At 41.4% G+C, this 22,626-nt stretch overlaps 2 protein-coding genes and 1 non-coding gene across 3 annotated transcripts; all 3 read right to left on the bottom strand.

Moving 5' to 3' along the window:
• Positions 1–10,030: 10,030 nt before the first annotated feature.
• Positions 10,031–12,826, bottom strand: LOC139386604 (aquaporin-1-like). Its single transcript, XM_071132290.1, has 4 exons — positions 12,431–12,826; positions 11,662–11,823; positions 11,385–11,465; positions 10,031–11,159 (listed from the first exon to the last, which is right to left on the bottom strand). The coding sequence occupies exons 1-4, from the start codon at positions 12,791–12,793 to the stop codon at positions 11,010–11,012; spliced, it is 756 nt and encodes a 251-aa protein (XP_070988391.1). The 5' UTR covers positions 12,794–12,826; the 3' UTR covers positions 10,031–11,009.
• A 1,291-nt stretch (positions 12,827–14,117) lies between these two features.
• Positions 14,118–14,173, bottom strand: LOC139387619 (U7 small nuclear RNA). The gene has a single exon (XR_011629197.1). It is a non-coding gene; the product is annotated as a U7 small nuclear RNA (small nuclear RNA).
• Positions 14,174–18,907: 4,734 nt separating this feature from the next.
• Positions 18,908–21,804, bottom strand: LOC139387052 (aquaporin FA-CHIP-like). The gene is made up of 4 exons (XM_071133031.1): positions 21,364–21,804; positions 20,342–20,503; positions 19,997–20,077; positions 18,908–19,738 (listed from the first exon to the last, which is right to left on the bottom strand). Exons 1-4 carry the CDS (start codon positions 21,724–21,726, stop codon positions 19,559–19,561), a joined length of 786 nt encoding a protein of 261 aa, XP_070989132.1. The 5' UTR covers positions 21,727–21,804; the 3' UTR covers positions 18,908–19,558.
• Positions 21,805–22,626: the final 822 nt, after the last annotated feature.

Here is a 22,626-nt window from a genome sequence, read left to right as displayed (position 1 = left end):
AGTGTAGCCCGTAAAGGGTTTGGGTGTGTGTGTGGCTGTGCGCACATGTGTAGATTATGTATTTTTTGAGGTAAAGACTCTGAGATGTGTGACTTGCCAGTTGTTGTTGCATAGATAATTTGTATACATGGATGTAGACTTAATATTTGCTCTCAGCATGAGAGGCATGCATATGAAGCTTCCAGTATGCTGATGTGTTTAACAGACTGGGGACATTTTATAGGTTTCTGCAATGTCAGCTGCGAAAAGGAGATACTGTTATAACGGAACTTTGGGTGTTGGGGTGCTTCTGTTTGAGCAGCAAAAGTGTGAAACGGTGGACCAGAAGATTGACATCTCACAGAGGAAAAGAGCTGATAAACTTTTCACTTTGCTTGTGTGGTCAGTGTGGTCCAAAAAAAGAAGAAGTCATGACTGCTTGATCAAGCAGTTCCTCCTAGCTTTGAATGAACACGAGTTCTCTTCTTTCGCCCCTATGGTCCCAGATGATGATAACCATGGCCAAATGAACACCACTGCCAAATTAACAACACAATTACTATGCTCAGCAGAATTGCTCCCCATCTGCCACAGTGGGTTCTGACCCCACACCAGTAACCGATGAGAAGTAGAAAGGGAGGGAACATGATAACTCGCTGCGGTCACAGATAAGGGCTCAAATTCGCTCAGCACTGGGAATATGGAGATTGGGTTGGTGCCTGTTTGTGTGTGGTATTGGGGGTGTTGTTTTCCTCCTCAACCTTCCAGCTAGTTAAACTTAAATAACCTGTTTAATCCAGTGAATGTCCAACTTAACATACAGATACAGTACATTGGGAAAGTATTCAGACCCATTGACTTTTTCCACATATTGTTATGTTACAGCTTTATTCTAAAATGGATTAAATTAATGTTTTTCAATCTACACACAATACCCCATACAGACAAAGCGAAAACAGGTTTGAAAACAGGTAAAGAAGCTGGATGTGGAGGTCCTGGGCTGGCGTGGTTACACATGGTTTGTTGTTGTGAGGCTTGTACTGCCAAATGCTCTAAAATGACGTTGCAGGCGGCTTATGGTAGAGAAATGAACATTAAATTCCCTGGCAACAGCTCTGGAGGACATTCCTGCAGTCAGCATGCCAATAGCATGCTCCCTAAAAACTTGAGACATCTGTGGCATTGTGTTGTGTGACAAAACTGCACATTTTAGAGAGACCTTTTATTGTTCCTAGCACAAGGTGCACCTGTGTAATGGCCATGCTGTTTAATCACCTTCTTGTTATGCCACACCTGTCAGATAGATGGATTATCTCATTTGTGCACAACATTTTAGAGAAATAAGCTTTTTGTGTGTGTGGAACATTTCTGGGATCTTTTATGTGCACTTTACATTAAGGAAAAAGTGAAGCCACATGACAAGGGATATAGGGCACAGGACCCAGTCAGAGCTCCACAGTATCACCAAACCCCCATATTCATCCAGCCAGAGTAATCACATGTTGATGACCTCTATATGAGAGCCAAACAGTCTGATGAGAGGAACTCTGCCACAAACGATAGATGGGACAACAAAAACAACATTGTTCGTGCCGTCGAGGGCAAACATCAAAACAGGAGACCAACACAATGTGATGACCTCAGAGGTTAAACACACAATGGAAGTAGAGGCTATTGGGCCCTTCACATGGCACGGGACAGGAAGATACTGCCATCAAACAGATCAGAGGCATATAGGCTGAATGTATTAACTCCAATGGCAGACTAGAAACATTCATATAAGTTAAAGTATTGAATTTTTAAGACTTTTACCCGTTGGAAACCACCAACGATTCTTTGAGACAGATCATCGGGAGTAGTGATAATACTAGGTGAGGTTTCTCTTCTCACCACTCCCTTCACAGTAATGTTTGATATGCCAGGCAACAGTTGGTCTCAGCGAGCAAATTTACTGCAATCACAAGGATCGAGACAAAGGAGGAGCAGGAGCTTGCTTTTTTTTGTGATCAATGTTTTATTGATTCAGCAAATATAGAATAATCAAGGCTTTTCACCGTCACACAAACAATGTAGTGCAGAATACATTTATAATGACCCTTTATTATAAATGTTTTATACATTTTTAACCTGTTTGTTTACAGATCACTGTCTGATATAACTGATTGAATATTGCCACATTTTCTGGTGTTGAGGAACATGACAAGCTATGAATGTGACTTTGAGAACCGGGAAATGCACAGTACCAGTCAAGAGTTTGGACATACCTCTACAATGTAAAATAATAGTGAAGACATCAAAACTCTGAAATAACACATATGGAGATTCTTCATTCTTCATATTTGAGATTCTTCAAAGTAGCCACCCTTTGCCTTGATGACAGCTTTGCACACTGTTGGCATTCTCTCAACCGGCTTCATGAGGTAGTCACCTGGAATGCATTTCAATTAACATGTGTGCCTTGTTCATTTATGAAATTAATTTCCTACTTAATGCGTTTGAGCCAATCACCTGTGTTGTGACAAGGTAGGGGTGGTATACAGAAGATAGCCCTATTTGGTAAAAGACCAAGTTCTTATTATCGCAAGAACAGCTCAAATATGCAAAGAGAAACGACATTCCATCATTACTTTAAGACATGAAGGTCAGTCAATCTGGAAAATTGTGCAGTCGCAAAAAACATAAAGTGCTATGATGAAACTAGTACACATGAGGACTGCCACCGGAAAGGAAGACCCAGAGTTACCTTGCTGCAGAGGATAAGTTCATTAGAGTTACCAGCCTCAGAAATTGCAGGGCAAATAAATGCTTCACAGAGTTCAAGTAACATATCCCAACATCAGCTGTTCAGAGTCTTCGTGAATCAGGCCTTCATGGTTGAATTGCTGCAAAGAAGCCACTACTAAAGGACACCAAAAAGTTGAGACTTGCTTGGGCCAAGAAACATGAGCAATGGACATTAGACAGGTGGAAATCTGTCCTTTGTCTGATGAGTCCAAATTTTAGATTTTTGGTTCCAACCAAAAATCTCTGCATGTGTGGTTCCCACTGTGAAGCATGGACGATGAAGTGTGATGCTGTGGGGGTGCTACGCTGGTGATACTATTGGTGATTTATTTAGAATTCAAAGCACACTTAACTAGCATGGCTACCACAGCGATACGCCATCCTATCTGGTTTGTGCTTAGTGGGACTATCATTTGTCCTTCAACAGGACAATGACCCAACACACCTCCAGGCTGTGTAAGCGCCATTTGACCAAGAAGGAGAGTGATGGAGGGCTGCATCAGATGACCTGACCTCCACAATTACCCAACCTCAACCCAATTGAGATGGTTTGGGATGAGTTGGACCGCAGAGGAAAGGAAAAAAGCAGCCAACAAGTGCTCAGCATATGTGGGAACTCCTTCAAGACTGTTGGAAAAACATTCCAGGTAAAGCTGGTTGAGAGAATGCCAAGAGTGTGCAAAACTGTTATCAAGGCAAAGGGTGGCTACTTTGAAGAATCTATCAAATACAATATATTAATCGCAGTGCTAACTGAGCCACTATAGATCCTGGTTCAAGTCCAGGCTCTGTCATAACCGGCCGCGACCGGAAGACCAATGGGGCAGCGCACAATTGGCCCAGCGTTGTCCGGGTTAGGGAAGGGTTTGGCCGGCCGGGATGTTCTTGTCCAATCGCGCTGTAGCGACTCCTGTGGTGGTCCGTGCGCATGCACACTGTCACGGTCGCCAGGTGTATAACGTTTTCTCTGACACCTGGCTTCCAGGTTAAGCGGGCATTGTGTCAAGAAGCACTGCGGCTTGGCTGGGTTGTGTTTCGGAGGATGCACGGCTCTCGACCTTAGCCTCTCCCGAGTCTGTACGGGAGTTGCAGCGATGGGCCAGGACTGTAACTACCAATGAGATACCACGAAATGAGGGAGAATAAGGGGTAAAAAAAATAGAAAATACATTTTGATTTGTTTAACACTTTTTTGATTCCATGTATTATTTTATATTTTTGATGTCTTCACTATTATTCTACAATGTAGAAAATAGTACAAATAAAGAAAACCCCTTAAATAAGTAGGTGTCCAAACTTATGACTGGTACTGTGCTAGGGTCCACCCTGACCACTTATGTAAGAGAAGTAAATAGATTTAGGTGAAACACTTAACCTTAACCTCTTTAACCACCTCCAATCTCTCCAACCTGTGTTTGTGTGTCTGTCAGGGGGGTTAGGATCATGATATCTTAACATGACCAAATGGTTCCTTGTCCCTTGCAGTAATACTGAAGGGCCCATGAGGAAGAATCCTATGATAAGATTATTACTGAAAAATACTGCACAATTTACACTTTGACCTCGGAATCCCCCTTCCCCTAACACACATGTAAATAAAGGTAGGGGTCAATTCCATTTAAATTCCTGTCAATTCAGAAAATTAACCAAACTCCAATTCAAATTCATATCTTTCCTAATTGAAAATAATTAGAAAATGTGTGTACTGCCTGAATTGAATGACATCTAAATTGAATTAAACCCCAACCCTGGTGTAAATAATGTACTGCAAATTGTTCAGTGCCTTACTGTATTTATATTTATGCTAATGTTTTATTATTTTCCGTGAGCTTTATTTGAACTTTTTATTATTTCTTATTGTTGTCGCATTATCGAGAGGGGACCTGCAAGTAAGAATGTCATTGGACTGTGTACACCATGTGTATCCTATTCATATGTGAAATAAAATTGAACTTAAACTTAAATAAATTATATCATTTTACATTCTTATACAAACTAGCCTACTTTCTGTAGTTATGTTATTCCACTGATATCGGGTTCTGCTGTAGGCTACTGCTCATTTCCATTTAGATGTGGAACAGACAGACACACATCTGGTAAATGCTACAGATTGTACACCTTGGTCCGTTTTACTATCCTCCAGGGAACTCCAATAGTATCTGGGTTGACAACATTCAAGGTTAATGATCCCCGCACACAGAGCAAAGTAATAGGAGTGGTCAGAGAGGATGTTCATTCAAACGCAGAGCTTTTCCTGCCTCTGATTGGTGCTTTTGCCAAGAATAACTTCCCACTGGGCACAGACGTCAATTCTTTGTTTTTCCACGTTGGTTGAAATTGAAATGATGTGGAAACGTTGCTTCAACCAGTGTGTGCCAGTGGGTTACTAATATTCACTGGGGGGAGCTTGCTGGATGTGGATGTCTTTAGTTCCAGTCCAATGTTACCGTATCTGTTCAGATTAGCTGTCCAATGTTACCGTATCTGTTCAGATTATCTGTCCAATGTTTCCGTATCTGTTCAGATTAGCTGTCCAATGTTACCGTATCTCTTCTGATTAGCTGTCCAATGTTACCGTATCTGTTCAGATTATCTGTCCAATGTTACCGTATCTGTTCAGATTAGCTGTCCAACGTTACCGTATCTCTTCTGATTAGCTGTCCAACGTTACCGTATTTGTTCAGATTATCTGTCCAATGTTACCTTATCTGTTCAGATTAGCTGTCCACTGTTACCGTATCTGTTCAGATTAGCTGTCCAACGTTACCGTATCTGTTCAGATTAGCTGTTCAACGTTACCGTATCTGTTCAGATTAGCTGTCCATCGTTACCGTATCTGTTCAGATTAGCTGTCCAACGTTACAGAATCTTTTCAGATTAGCTGTCCAACGTTACCGTATCTGTTCAGATTAGCTGTCCAACGTTACCGTATCTGTTCAGATTAACTGCCTGTGGAGTCCAAGTCATTCGGTCATTACACAATGATAAGCGCAGGCCCAGGGTGTGGACTAGGGACCATTAAATACCCATAACGGGTGAGACAGGCAATGTGTGCTGCTATAGGAAGAACATGACATTGTGATACTGCCAAACTGAGATGGAAATTAAACCTCCCTATTCTCTCCACTGCACTGTAATCATATATTTTTTTCTGGTGGAAACTGTACTGTTTTAATGTCCCATTATATGAGTCACATCCTCATGTTGTTTCTGTGATGCAGTTACTGTAGGCACCATGGAATGACTCCAGAGGGGTTCCAGTTAATTCTTAAAAGAATAGAATGACCTGTGCCATACTTCTGATGACATTGGATGAAGTCAAGGTTAATTCATGCCACCTACTGTTTAATGGACATATGATGTCATGATGTAAACATTTATTTGCGGTACTCTATTGAAATAAATAAAATAATAATAATATCCTTTTCTTTCTTGAACTACTGTAACATTCACACTTTACTTTTTTTTCCTACTAAAACTGACTTTACTGATAGCTACTTCGAGGAAAATGTACTTACTAAGACCGTGCTACAGTGCATTCAGAAAGTATTCAGACCCCTTGACTTTGTAACACTTTGTTACGTTACAGCCTTATTCTAAAATGGATTAAATCATTCCCCCCCTCATCAATCTACACACGATACATCATAATGACAAAGCAAAAACAGGTTTTAAGAAAAGTGAAATATCACATTTAAATAAGTATTCAGATCCTTTACTCAGTACTTTGTTGAAGCACCTTTGGCAGTGATTACAGCCTTGAGTCTTCTTTGGTATGACACTACAAACTTGGCACACCTGCATTTGTGGAGTTTCTCCTATTATTCTATCCAAATCCTCTCAAGCTCTGTCAAGTTGGATGGGGAGCGTCGCTGCACAGCTATTTTTAGGTCTCTCCAGAGATGTCCAATGGGTTCAAGTCCGGGCTCTGGCTGGGCCACTCAAGAACATTTATAGACTTGTTCCGAAGCCACTCCTGTGTTGTCTTGGCTGTGTGCTTAGGGCCGTTGTCCTAATGGAAGGTAAATCTTCACCCCAGTCTGAGGTCCTGAGCACTCTGGAGTAGGTTGTCTTCAAGGACATCTGTACATTGCTCTGTTCATCTTTCCTTCGATCCTGACTAGTCTCCCAGTCCCTGCCGCTGAAAAACATTCCCACATCATGATGCTGGCACCACCATGCTTCACTGTAGGGATGGTGCCAGGTTTCCTCCAGACTTAATGCTTGGCATTCAGGCCAAAGAGTTCAGTCTTGGTTTCATCAGACCAGAGAATCTTGTTTATCATGGTCAGAGAGTCTATTGGTGACTTTCTGCAAATTCCAAGCGGGCTGTCATGTGCCTTTTACTGAGGAGTGCCTTCCGTCTGGCCACTCTACCACAAAGGCCTGATTGGTGGAGTGCTGCAGAGATGATTGTCCTTTTCCACAGAGGAACTCTGGAGCTCTGTGAGAGTGACCATCATGTTTTTGGTCACCTCCCTGCTCAGTTTGGCCCGGGTGGCCAACTCTGGGAAGAGTCTTGGTGGTTCCAAACTTCTTCCATTTAAGAATGATGAAGGCCACTGTGTTCTTGGGGACCTTCAATGCTGCAGAAGTTTTTTGGTACCCTTCACTAGATCTGTATCTCCACACAATCCTGTCTCTGAGCTCTACGGACAATTCCTTCTACCTCATGGCTTGTTTTTTTTTCTCTGACATGCACTTTAAACTGTGGGACCTTGTATAGACAGGTGTGTGCCTTTCCAAATCATGTCCAATCAATTGAATTTACCAAAGTGGACTCCAATCAAGTTGTAGAAACATCTCAAAGATGATCAATGGAAACAGGATTCACCTGAGCTCTATTTAGAGTCTCATAACAAAGGGTCTGAATACCTACCTAAATATTTTTTTTTTTTATAAATTTGCAAAAATTTATAGAAACCTGTTTTGTGTGAAGATTGATGAGGATTTTTTTTATTCAATCCATTTTTGAATAACACTGTAACGTAACAAAATGTGGAAAAAGGGAAGGGGTCTGAATACTTTCCTAATGCACTGTACGTGGTTGTCCCACCTAGCTATCTTAAGATGAATGCACTAACTGTATGTCGCTCTGGATAAGAGAGTGTCTGCTAAATTAAATGTTCTTGGTCTTTTTAAAGGGTAGATCAGCTTTAATATTGCAGATAGATATATAGAAGCCACAATCTAATTGTCTGCATCATTTCCAATCCCCCACATATATTTTTATGTAAATATACACTACCGTTCAAAAGATCAGGGTCACTTAGAAATGTCCTTGTTTTTGAAAGAAAAGCACATTTTTTGTCCATTAAAATAACATCAAATTGATCAGAAATACAGTGTAGACATTGATAATGTTGTATATGACTATTGTAGCTGGAAATTGCAGATTTTTTAAAATGGAATAGCTACATAGGCGTACAGAGAGGCCCATTATCAGCAACCATCACTCCTGTGTTCCAATGGCACGTTGCGCAACATTAGCTAATCCAAGTTTATCACTATAAAAGGCTAATTGATCATTAGAAAGTCCTTTTGAAATTATGTTAGCACAGCTGAAAACTTTTGTTCTGACTAAAGAAGCAATAAAACTGGCATTCTTTAGACTAGTTGAGTATCTAGAGCGTCAACATTTGTGTGTTAGATTACAGGCTCAAAATGGCCAAAAACAAAGAACTTTCTTCTGAAACTTGTCAGTCTATTCTTGTTCTGAGAAATGAAGGCTATTCCATGCGAGAAATTGCCAAGAAACTGAAAATCTCGTACGACGCTGTGTACTAATTCCTTCACAGAACAGCTCTAAGCAGAATAGAAAGAGGAGTGGTTGGCCCTGGTGCACAACTGAGCAAGAGGACAAGTACATTAGAGTGTCTGACAGTCCTCAACTGTCAGCTTCATTAAATAGTACACGCAAAACACCAGTCTCAACGTCAACAGTGAAGAGGCGACTCTGGGATGCTGGCCTTCTAGGCAGAGTTGCAAAGAAAAATCCATATCTCATACTGGCCAATATAAATAAAAGATTAAGATGGCAAAAGTACACAGACACTGGACAGAGGAACTCTGCCTTCTTCATGCATTTGAGTCCATCAGTTGTGTTGTGACAATGTAGCGGTGGTACACAGAATATAGCCCTATTTGGTAAAAGATTAAATCCATATTATGGCAAGAACAGCTCAAATAAGCAAACATGAATGACAGTCCATTACTTTAAGACATGAAGGTCAGTCAATCCGGAACATTTCAAGAACTTTGAAAGTTTCTTCAAGTGCAGTCGCAACAACCATCAAGCGGACCGCCACAGGAAAGGAAGACCCAGAGTTACCTCTGATGCAGAGGATAGGTTCATTAGAGTTACCAGCCTCAGAAATTGCAGCCCAAATAAATGCTTCAGGGTTCAAGTAACATTCACATCTCAACATCAACTGTTCAGAGGAGACTGTGTGAATCAGGCCTTCATGGTCAAATTGCTGAAAAGAAACCACTACTAAAGAACACCAATAATAATAAGAGACTTGCTTGGGCCAAGAAACATGAGCAATGGACATTAGACTGGTGGAAATCTGTCCTTTGGTCTGATGAGTCCAAATTTGAGATTTTTGTTACAACTGCCGTGTCTTTGTGAGATGCAGAGTAGTTGAAGGGATGATTTCCACATGTGTGGTTACCACCGTGAAGCATGGAGGTGGTGTGATGATGTGGGGGGTGCTACGCTGGTGACACTGTCAGGGATTTATTTAGAATTCAAAGAACACTTAACCAACATGGCTACCACAGCATTCTTCAGCAATACGCCATCCTATCTGGTTTATGCTTAGTGGGACTTTCATTTGTTTTTCAGCAGGACAATGACCCAACTCACCTCCAGGCTGTGTAAGTGCTATTTAACCGAGAAGGAGAGTGATGGAGAGCTACATCAGATGACCTGGCCTCCACAATCTCCTGACCTCAACCCAATTGAGATGGTTTGGGATGAGTTGGAAGGAAAAGCAGCCAACAAGTGCTCAGCATATGTGGAAACTCCTTCAAGACTTTTGGAAAAGCATTCCAGGTGAAACTGGTTGAGAGAATGCCAAGAGTGTGCAAACCTGTAACCTGCAAAGGGTGGCTACTTTGAAGAATCTAAAATATATTTGGATTTGTTTAACACTTTTTTGGTTACTACATGATTCCATATGTGTTATTTCATAGTTTTGATGTCTACACTATTAGTGAAAATAAAGAAAAAACATTGAATGGTGTTCAAACTTGACTGATACAGTTTATTCTTTAAATACAAAAAATACTTTATTTCCACAAAGCAAACACTAAAACAAAGAAAATGTAAATACCGTAGGGGCAGTTCGATATTAACTGGGGCGGTCCAAAATAGTATTTGGCTGTTTGGCTGTATTTTAAATTCTGATACTGAGATGCGCTGTTTGTTGCGGATCCTCATTCTCCCAAGTCGTCCTATAATAATGTGGCCACATACAGTAGGCTTCCAGCAGGCCCAGTTATTCAGGAAAGCTTGACAACTCTGCTGTCCCGCACCTAGAGCTTAACGCTTCAATAACCTATAGCCTAAATATAGTTAATTTCACTTTTAAAATGCATTACCTTTTATGTGTGGCATCAACACAACCAGTTACAATGTTTTAATGATTAGTCTACTTCAAAAGTCTCCTGTAGGCTACATAATTCCGGCATTCAAACTGTGCAGATTGTGGCATTGCATATATTTGTTGCATTTCATTTGTATAATTATAAATATAGTATCAAAATATTAAATATTACATTTCCACCTGGATGATCAGTGTCTGCAGCCGGCTCTGATCGTAGTGTAGTTCTAATGAAAGGCAGGGAGAGTTAGCTCGTCAGTGGTGGTCAGCAAATCCTCAACCTTCTGGCCCGTAGCCTTGTGTGGCATTGACTGTACCACAAAACCATGCTGAAGTGGCAAAGTCGATATCTACGTTAAACAACATAGGCTCACTACAGGTATTTGTGGTCGTAAAACATAATTTCTTGTTAATTCTATAAGGGGGAGGGTGCGCATTTTGTTTTTACAGTACATTTTGAACTGTCCCTTAGGTGTACAAATGTTTCAACCTTCAACACAGGATGAACAGAAACACAATACAACATGTCTGTAACAGCAATAATAAAAGTTAGATAACTGCATAAATCAAACTGACACTTTAAATGAATTCTACATATGGATCTTTAAGCGGCTGGCAGAGACTGCAGAAACAAGGTCTTTAAGCACAATTTGGGGCATCATTTTCCCTGTCTGGCCCACTGACCAGAACACTCCACCGCTGACTGAAGTCATCACTTCTAGGATACAGGAGGAAGTCATAGATAAGGGCTGCTGCTACACCTCCACACATCGGCCCCAGCCAGTACACCTGGAGTACAGGAGCAGAAATGGTGCCAACAATTCAGTATCTGTGCTTAACCAAGAGCTGCTGTGGAACAGGTCTATTTTTTTTGAGATCAACCTGGATAATTAAAAGTTAGATAATAATACAAAAGTGATAGTGGTGCAGTTGATAGACAAGAAGCTATCATTAATATGATATGATAGTTTTGACGACAACACAAACATTAGGGTGAAAAAGGTGAAAGATTACCCAATGGTCACCAAAGTATTCGGAGATTACAGCTGGCCCAAATGAGCGAGCAGGATTAATGCCACATCCAGTGAAACTGATCTGAGGATAGAAACAATTAACCATAGCATTTATGGCATGTTTATGTTATACTGTACCGCTATATTGCACTTACACTGGAGATTATGTATTTTCCTGCAGTTTGTTTATAGCAAGACTATAATCTACTGTAGATCTACAGTGTAAAGCTGAAAACATTTTTATCAGCACACATGTTTGGGTAGCATTATTCACTTACTGCTGCAAGATGTCCCAGGCCAACAGAGAGCCCGATGGCTAGAGGGGCAGAACCGGTGACATCCCCACGCCTTTTATCAGTCACTGCTATGACACATAGGACCAGCTGGAAGGTGGTCAGGAGCTCGATGACAAACCCTTGTCCTACACTTATTTCATTCAGCTGGAGAAGACCGGAGAGGATATGATGAGCTTGTGAAACATTAGGTGGCATCTGAGATGAGATCTGAGATGCATGACGGCTCAAGCGTTGATTAAGTCAGTCTGTTTTAAAGTAGATGAGTTTAAGCTTACTTTAGATGACAATTTTCACAAAAGTCTTCAACATGTCGGAACAAATTCCATTTAAAATGAATTCATTCCAATGTATATTTTCAGCATTTTAATACTTAGTGGCAACCTGCAATTGGTACAGTACATATATTTTACATACATTTTTTGACTTTTAAATTAATGATACAGTATATATCCATATATCCTTATTCCATCAGAACCCCAAATAATTGTATTTAGCTCCATTTTTTTTACCATGTAATTGTAAACAAACAATGTATAGCCTCAAAATATGGTTAAAACTTTAATTTTGTTAACATGGATGGTCAGTCCTTGCATCTATAGCGCTATCTATACATTTGAAAGTGATAAAAAAATATCCAGACCCAGCACTCAGCTTTCTCCTAAAACAGTGGTGGGCGACTTCCTTGTTATTGTTTGGAATCTCTCCATATTAGCCAATAATCTGAAAACAGTCAAAAGTGATATCCACTCACGTGATTAACTCCCAGTGCATCAATGTTTGTCGGCTTGACTCCATACACTATGGCACTAGCTACTACAGCTCCCAGCATCTGAGCCAGGATGTAGAACACTGCCTTGAACACACTGATCTGGCAGCTGACCAGCAGACCTAGGGTGATGGCTGGGTTCAGGTGGGCTCCACTGATGTGGCCCAAACTCTGGGCCAGCGTGGCGATGGCCAGACCAAAGGCTAACGCTACTTTAACCTCCTGGTCAGGCATGGAGTTATTTTTATTCCCGATAGCAGAAGATATACCGATGAATATGAAGAGGATCATACCAATCAGCTCTGCTAGAACAGCCCGCCAAAACGCCCAATTTCTGAGTTCTCCCATCACTGTGGTGTTGGGTGGCGTTTGTGTTGTGTCTTCAGTGTTACTAACAATGCAAGCCAAGCAGCATTTATACTGTAGTGTTACTTTAGATCCCTAGTGAAAGTAGGAGGAGACTGACATTCAAAGTAGCAGGAAATACCGCTAACAAGAGACTTCAGGTTTTCACCCCTTTTTCTCAGTCACCCCATAAAATATGTATCAGTTCTAAACAGAAATTGTTGCACTGAAAAGTGACTTAGAAACATTACTATACAGGAACTCTTAAAACACATTCTTTGCAAATCAAATGATTTACATTTGTCAAATATCTATGTTAAATTTAGAATGAAAAAGGTTGTTAAAGTTGAAAACAGGACATTTAAATCGATTTCCATGCTTTATTTCTGACAAGAAGTCAAACATGCTGCAGGGTGTATAAGTCATCACAGACAAATACAAAATGGTATCTTATACGTCTAGTATTTAAAAAAAATGTAATGTCTGAAAACATTTTGCTACGGTGTGCCCTACTGATCATGACCCAGGTGTCTTACAGCTGCCGTTGAGACTAGTGAGGTAAATTATCCAATTAATGTGTTATACCACTGCACTACAAGTCATGAATCGTTTCCAGGGTAGATTAAAACAATATAATGGCTTTGATTTACTCCAAGACCTACTGAGGGCCTGATCGCCAAGGGCGCAGGACATCAGAACCTTCGACATCACTCCACCTATCAGTGGTTGCTATGACACACAAGCTGGAGGGTGAGAATAAATTCTATGCCAAATCCTTGATTCCATTCAACTACAAGAGAAGAGAACAGGAAAGCATTTGGTTAATCTCGCCCCGCATAACTGTCTGAAAATACAATAGAATTACGATCATTCAGAGGATGTATTTAAGCAGAGGGAGTTGAAAGATAAGGCGGCTCTGCTTCTTTCAGCTCCAACAATCGCTGCCAGGAAGGGAGAGCTTATATTAAAGGCTGAAATCAGAAGAAAACACATTAACTCAATGCATAGAGCTGTTTGAGGAAAGTGCCGCTCTTGATTCAATAGATGTCTAACACATTTCGAGGACATTATAAATCTAAATCTTGTATTGCAACTTCTGTACATTGACCTGAGCTGGAGCGGCATATGCTACAAAGGACACCATTAACTTTGAAATTCTGTTTGCATTTAAATCCCAAGTTAACTTATAGTGTATAATGTAAATGATCTTTGGATCAACTCATGGTAGGCTACTGACGACACAGAACTGGCAGCTGACAAGCTGGGTTCAGGTTAGTTTAAGATTGTACACCAGATAATGTGATATATCCATTTTTGGTGTCTATTACTGGGAGTTTCTCCTTGAGAAAACCTACTGGATAAATACTAAAAGAGCAAATGTTCCATAGACTGTAGGTAGGTAGGCGTTGGTTTGTTGGACGAGTATCTGAACAGAGATTTCAGCACTTCTGCTCTTTTCTATAATCTGTAGATAACACAACATATGTATATACTTATTGGTAGCACAAATTGGGATATGGGGGAGGGGAATGGGCAGGGTATATGCAAATGAAATACTGTAGCTTTTACTGTGTTGTTTTTGCAGACATTTCTGTAGTATTTACTACAGTGTTTTTTGTGTCTGTGGATAATACTGCAGTATTCTATAGTAAAACTATAGTCTTTATGTGGGAGCTGCCACCATGGTTTTGCTAGTTCAATTTAAAACAAGTATACATTTGGCATAGGCGCTAGGTCAATGGTATTATGGAGCACAAATGAAGCTGTTATGCCAAGTTTGTATCATACACCCTCACACGGTTTAGTCTTGCAACTAGCACCTTACCCAAAAGTTAATTTTGAGTAATTAGTTTGGCTTGAATCAGGTATGCTTTTTCAACTGTCTGGTTTGATTGAATCAGCTGAGAGCCATGTCACAATAGGGGATATATTCAATCTGTAAAGATGAAAGATGAAGATGTAAAGATGAAGTGTTACAGATTCAGGATACAGGATGTCTTGCTCCCAGGCAGACTAAATAACTTTTTTGCCCGCTTTGAGGACAATACAGTGCCACTGACACGGCCTGCAACGAAAACATGCGGTCTCTCCTTCACTGCAGCCGAGGTGAGTAAGACATTTAAACGTGTTAACCCTCGCAAGGCTGCAGGCCCAGATGGCATCCCCAGCCGCGCCCTCAGAGCATGCGCAGACCAGCTGGCCGGTGTGTTTACGGACATATTCAATCAATCCCTATACCAGTCTGCTGTTCCCACATGCTTCAAGAGGGCCACCATTGTTCCTGTTCCCAAGAAAGCTAAGGTAACTGAGCTAAATGACTACCGCCCCGTAGCACTCACATCCGTCATCATGAAGTGCTTTGAGAGACTAGTCAAGGACCATATCACCTCCACCCTACCTGACACCCTAGACCCACTCCAATTTGCTTACCGCCCAAATAGGTCCACAGACGATGCAATCTCAGCCACACTGCACACTGCCCTAACCCATCTGGACAAGAGGAATACCTATGTGAGAATGCTGTTCATCGACTACAGCTCGGCATTCAACACCATAGTACCCTCCAAGCTCGTCATCAAGCTCGAGACCCTGGGTCTCGACCCCGCCCTGTGCAACTGGGTACTGGACTTCCTGACGGGCCGCCCCCAGGTGGTGAGGGTAGGCAACAACATCTCCTCCCCGCTGATCCTCAACACTGGGGCCCCACAAGGTTGCGTTCTGAGCCCTCTCCTGTACTCCCTGTTCACCCACGACTGCGTGGCCACGCACGCCTCCAACTCAATCATCAAGTTTGCGGACGACACAACAGTGGTAGGCTTGATTACCAACAACGATGAGACGGCCTACAGGGAGGAGGTGAGGGCCCTCGGAGTGTGGTGTCAGGAAAACAACCTCACACTCAACGTCAACAAAACTAAGGAGATGATTGTGGACTTCAGGAAACAGCAGAGGGAACACCCCCCTATCCACATCGATGGAACAGTAGTGGAGAGGGTAGCAAGTTTTAAGTTCCTCGGCATACACATCACAGACAAACTGAATTGGTCCACTCACACAGACAGCATCGTGAAGAAGGCGCAGCAGCGCCTCTTCAACCTCAGGAGGCTGAAGAAATTCGGCTTGTCACCAAAAGCACTCACAAACTTCTACAGATGCACAATCGAGAGCATCCTGGCGGGCTGTATCACCGCCTGGTATGGCAACTGCACCGCCCTCAACCGTAAGGCTCTCCAGAGGGTAGTGAGGTCTGCACAACGCATCACCGGGGGCAAACTACCTGCCCTCCAGGACACCTACACCACCCGATGTCACAGGAAGGCCATAAAGATCATCAAGGACATCAACCACCCGAGCCACTGCCTGTTCACCCCGCTATCATCCAGAAGGCGAGGTCAGTACAGGTGCATCAAAGCTGGGACCGAGAGACTGAAAAACAGCTTCTATCTCAAGGCCATCAGACTGTTAAACAGCCACCACTAACACTGAGTGGCTGCTGCCAACACACTGACACTGACTCAACTCCAGCCACTTTAATAATGGGAATTGATGGGAAATGATGTAAATATATCACTAGCCACTTTAAACAATGCTACCTTATATAAATGTTACTTACCCTACATTATTCATCTCATACGCATACGTATATACTGTACTCTACATCATCGACGGTATCCTTATGTAATACATGTATCACTAGCCACTTTATACTATACTATGCCACTTTGTTTACATACTCATCTCATTTGTACATACTGTACCCGATACCATCTACTGTATCTTGCCTATGCTGCTCTGTACCATCACTCATTCATATATCCTTATGTACATATTCTTTATCCCCTTACACTGTGTACAAGACAGTAGTTTTGGAATTGTTAGTTAGATTACTTGTTATTACTGCATTGTCGGAACTAGAAGCACAAGCATTTCGCTACACTCGCATTAACATCTGCTAACCATGTGTATGTGACAAATAAAATTTGATTTGATTTGATTTGATTTGAGATTCCGCAATAGTAATGTAAAGGCAATTTGCGATTGAGCCAACGTATACAGCGTTTACCGTGAATGCAGTCTCCGCTAAAGCAGGAACATTGCCTTTAAATTTCAATCACGCTGTTAAATTGAACTTCCGCGATGCGGATTGAATAGAGCCCTAAGTAGGCCTGTTAGAATTAATATTTCCTTTCTCCATTTGAAGTAATCACTGATTAGACATGACATGTTTGGGCAAGTGAATACAACGGCTCCAGCACATGGCTTTCACCTGTCCAGTCATTTCTAATGACTGAAATTAGGAATGAAGGATGTACTTTATTTTTACCTATTTTTCTCCCTAATCAGTAGTTAGTCTTCTCCCATCTCTACAACTCCCATATGGACTCAGAAGAGGCGAAGGTCGAGGGCCATGCATTCACCTAAACACGGTCCTGCCAAGTCGCGCTGCCTGCTTAACCAGGAAGCTAGCACACCGATGTGTCGGAGGAAACACTGTACAACTGGCGACCGAAGTAAGCGTGCATGTGCCCGGCCCGCCACAGGAGTTGCTAGATGGGACAAGGACTTCCCGGCCAGCCAAACACTCCCCTAACCCGGACGACACTGGGCCTAATGTGCGCTGCCTTGTGGATCCTAGACCGCTGCGCCACTCGGAAGGCAGGATGCACTTTTAAAGGATTTGAACAGGGCCATTGCATTGACTACAGACATCACATTTCCCCGCCCTCTTTTCTTTCGTTTTCCTTCTGAAACATTCCTCTATTGTTGCAGATAGAAAAGTGTTGCATAGAAAGGACATGCTTATCCATGGAGGGTTGTGTCCATTCATTCTATACAATTACATTCTAGCTGCAAGGGTCTGAATGTTCAACCCAAATTAATAGGCCCCTTCTATTGAGGAGCAAGCCAATTGAAATGGAAATGCAGGTCAATTGATGTATCTGCTGTGCCTATGAAATACATTTATCATGATCAGGGCAATCAATCTATTTTGTTACATTTTGATAAATGTTCAATTAAAGATAATTACATTCATAGAAAATGGTTTCTGTTAACACACCATGTTGTGGTGATTAATTTGCATGAATTCCCATAACCTAAGATCAACTATATTCTCTCTCTAGCCACCAACACATTTGTGCTTTGGTCACTATGGGACTCAGATATTACGAATGGGGAACTCTGTAGCCTACAACAAATGAGATGGTTATTGTTCACTCTGAATTATTCACTCTATTTTGAGTAAGTCAAACTGATTGATGTGAATCTGTGTAGGGAAATGTGGTTGTTGAATCATGACAATAACAACTAACCTAATCCTTCACTTCATACAACAGACATATCAGAAAGGTTGGTCAGAATGAGAAACCAGTCATGCCCACACCTCTGATTTACGGTTCATCCTACCCAAAGAAGAAAACAGAAACAAAAAACTTTACTTTTTGTTTCTAATCGTGTTTTGAATCACATATTGCCTCTAATACTCCCTGCTTTTTCTTTTTGTAACCACATAAAATGCAGATAAGACTGGGGTGTGTTAAAGTTACTAATATTTTTTCTGTAAACTTACTGGCTCAAGCACACAGTGGATTCCAGGGGAAAAAAACCTGGCCTGTTAACAGCAATTCTAGATAAGGAAATGTCAGCTCAGGGATTTGAACTTGCAACCATTTCAGTTACAAGTCCACCACTCTAACCACTAGGCTACCCTCTCCCCACCTTCTGAGATAAACTGAAATAGATTGTGTTAGCCACATTTTTAATTAACCTTTATTTAACTTTGTAAGTCCGTTAAGAACAAATTATTATTTACAATGACAGCCTCTACCCCAGCCAAACGCTAACCTGGATGACACTGGGCTAATTGTGCGCCACCCTACGGGATGCCCAAACATGGCTGGTTGTGATACAGCCTGGAATCAAACCAGGGTCTGTAGTGACACCTCTAGCACTGAGATGGAATGCCTTAGACTGCTGCGCCACTCGGGAGCCCCCAAAGTGTTTGGCTTTGAAGTCCAAAAATTAAGTCCAAAAATTAAAAGGGTACTGTTTGGATGTGGAGACTGGATATTTCCAAAGTAAGCAGTTTATGAGGAGACAAATGCCAAGAGAGGAACATCTGTTAACATCTGGTGTTTTATTTACGTACAAAAGTGAAATACAATTCAAGAGTGCACGCAGAAATACATATACATCAAGAAATAAACAGTTATTCCATAAACAGGTACATAGAAAATATACAAAAACAAATAGCTCTATATAGAATACTGATATGGGAAATATTTGAACAAAGAGCAAGATGTTCCAACAACTCTTGTTAAAGACGTTTAGAAATTGAAGTGAATACTCAACAGTAGAGGCTGCTGCGGAGGGGAGGACGACTCGTAATAATGGCCGGAAAAGAGAAAATGGAATGGTATCAAATACATGGAAACCATTCGTTTGATGTATTTGATACCATTCCACTCATTTCGGTCCAGCCATTACCACGAGCCCGTCCTCCCCAATTAAGGTGCCACCAACCTCCTGTGATAGTCAAGTGACAATTTGGCTACTAAATCGGCAGTTCAGTGGTGTGATTTTCAATGAAACAGGCCTAACACTTCACAACAAAATAAAAATGCTCCTCTTATTTGAAATTCTTTATCATTATTTTGAAATAACAATTCAACTGCTGCCATTCTAAAGGAAATGTCAATGCTTTACAGGAGTATACTGTAGGTAGACAATCTAAAGTCCTATACACTATATGGTGTTGCTATGACAACACTACTTTGTTGATGACATTTCCACAGCTGCAGACTCCTCTCCATTAACATTATAGTCTCCCACCGGGCCACTAACAAGGACCTTCATACGTTCAGGGAAGTCCTCAGATTTGGGGTACAGGAGGAAGTCATAGACCAGAGCAGCTGCCACACCTCCAGTCATTGGCCCCACCCAGTACACCTGCCATGGTGCAAAGAAGTCAATCATTGAATCAATGGAAGAGCAGATTGAAGACAAATATTACAGGGTTAACTTTAACTTTGCTTTTTTACAATAAAACAATAGAGACGCTGTCACTCAGTAACCACTTTATTGAAAGTAGCTCAGCTTTGGTAATCATTTTAGAAGTTTATTGAATTTACTAGTCATGGAATTGATGTCACACTAAATGCAAGGAATCTGCAAACATGTGCCTGCAAACACACCATATCCACTTACCCAGTGATTTGTATAATCATTCATGATCAAAGCTGGTCCAAAGGATCGGGCCGGGTTGATACCACAGCCTGTGTAGCTGATCTGTTCACAACAACAAGATAAATATCTTAGGACAAAATGAGGGATGAGACAATCTGTTGTAAAATCAATATAAATAGTTTATGGTTATAGGATTAGGTCTAGGGTCTGAGGGGTAAATTCAACAGTTAACATTTGCACTGAGTAAAATTAAGCTTTAATTCAATGGTGATTTGTCACAATAACACATTCAAAATCCATGTTTTGCTAATTGGATGCATGTGTCAGAGGAGATACCTTGTTGACAAACTACTATAAGTAACTTACGGCTGCCAAGTGTCCCAGAGCGACAGAGAGCCCGATGGCCAGGGGGGCAGAGCCGGTGATATCACGCCGCCTTTTATCAGTTACTGCTATGACACACAGGACCAGCTGGAAGGTAGCCAGGAGCTCGATGCCAACGCCTTGGCTGGCACTGACACCATTTAGCTACGAGGGGGAAGGAGGGGGGCAGAGGGGGAAACAAACAAAAACAATTTGTCAGTGTGCATCAGCGTGATGGATGTTTTTCTCAACTACTATGTGCTATTCTAAATAGCTGGCAAAGCAAAGGCTTCCCTTGTGAAGTGCAGGGTGAGGAGAAAAAAATCTAATTTGAAATGTAATGTAAACTTTCAGCAGGCTGATAGTCTAACTATAATTTGTCAAAGTCTGAGCAAGTCTTAGTTTATTCATTCATTGAAATTGTAAATTATTGAAAGATGTTGATAATTGATCATATTTTTACAAACTTTCATTTAGAATTCCATTAATGGCAATAGATGTGATGATCCTCTGTATCAACAGCTTAAAAGACAATATAACTTGGTGTCCATAGGAGGCATGTGATTGTTTTTTATGGCATGGGAAAGTAACTACCATGCAGCTGTACATCCTATATTCACTAGAGAACAGCAGAAGCACCTATGCTTAATATGAGTTAGTGTGGTCATAAAAAAACATGACATTATTCTGTTAGTCAATAGTTTGCAGCCGGGGCATTCAAGCTCACTCTAATCAAACATGAATGACATCCCATTTGAGTCCCTTCAAAAATCATTGAGTCGAACTAAATTAAACTAAGTTCAATCAACTATTTTATCAATGCAGTGCATGCAGGTTCACATGCATTACTGTTTGCCAACAACTATGAGATGCAATATACATTTATCAAGAAATTGCACACAAAGTTCAAACACTTCCCATAAAATGGAATTGAAAGCCAACATTTCTAATTGAAAAGGACACACATTAACCATATATATTCAAATTTGCATTCTGAAACAAATTAGCCAAAATGAGCCACTCACAGCATTGACCCCCAGTGCAGTATTTGCCTCTGGCCGGGTTCCGTAGACAATAGCACTGGCCAGAGCAGAGCCCAGCATCTGAGCCACTATGTACATCATCCCCTTGAACACACTGATCTGGCAGCTGGCCAGCATGCCCAGTGTCACAGCTGGGTTCAGGTGGGCTCCACTGATGTGGCCCAAACTCTGGGCCAGAGTGGCGATGGCCAGACCAAAGGTCAGAGAAACCTTCACCTCCTGGTCAGGAGCGGTGTTGTTTGAGTTCCCAATAGCAGCTGAGATGCTGAGAAATATGAACATGGTCATCCCAACAAGCTCGGCTAGTACAGCCCTCCAGAATGCCTTGCTCTTGAACTCTCTCATCTTGGCTGCAGCCTGGACGTATGTATGGTGGTCTTATCTGAGATAATGTAGAGTGGTGTCAGTGGAACTCCCAAACAACATCAACAGGCTGCATTTATAAGGCTGCTGATAATGATGGGAGGCGGGTTCTAAAAAGTGAAAGGGAAGGGAGAAATCCAAACTGCTTTTTTTCTTCTTCGCCCCCCTTTCCCTCACTCTTTTACTGGTCTCCCTCTCCCTCTTTTCCTCCCTCCCATCCCTCTCGTTTCCCATACTCCCTGCACTTACTTCTTTTTTTCTCCCTCTGGACTTTCAGAAGTAGTGGTGTAGGCTGTAGTAGGACAGAGGGGAAGTTGTACTCGGAGGCACTTTGTTTCTCCATTCATAAAGACATCTACAGTAGCAGGACTTTATGACTACAGTATAAGGTGAGTGTCCACAAGGTTTGTTGCTTGGGATTTCTAACTATGGTGTTGTTGGAACATATTTCCAAGTCCCATCTTCAAATATTATAGTGTGCGCTTCTTCGATATGTTTACCTGTTAAGATGTCTCTATACCAGTGAATAGCATCAATAATTGAATTTCCACATTAACTCAACAGTGACTGGGTCACAGCAAAGCCTCCAAAGAGGACAGAGTCTGTCCCTAACATGGCACTCTAAAGACATGCACGTGAGTTTGTTCCCATAGTGGGAAAAAAGAGAGATTCAGGGAATACATACATTGGGAATCCATCTGGATAAATGCTATTCAACATGATTTGATAGAAATCTATGTGCAATAAAATCTATATATACACATACACACACACTGAACACGGGTTTTTCTTTAATTTCTACATCGTAGAATAGTGAAGACATCAGAACAATTAAATACCCCCCCCCCCCAAACAAATCAAAATATATTTTAGATTCTTCAA

Source organism: Oncorhynchus clarkii, chromosome 28 (assembly GCF_045791955.1).
Source record: "Oncorhynchus clarkii lewisi isolate Uvic-CL-2024 chromosome 28, UVic_Ocla_1.0, whole genome shotgun sequence".
In the NCBI taxonomy this organism is placed as follows: Eukaryota; Metazoa; Chordata; class Actinopteri; order Salmoniformes; family Salmonidae; genus Oncorhynchus; species Oncorhynchus clarkii.
This window is presented reverse-complemented; position numbering and strand designations above follow the sequence as displayed.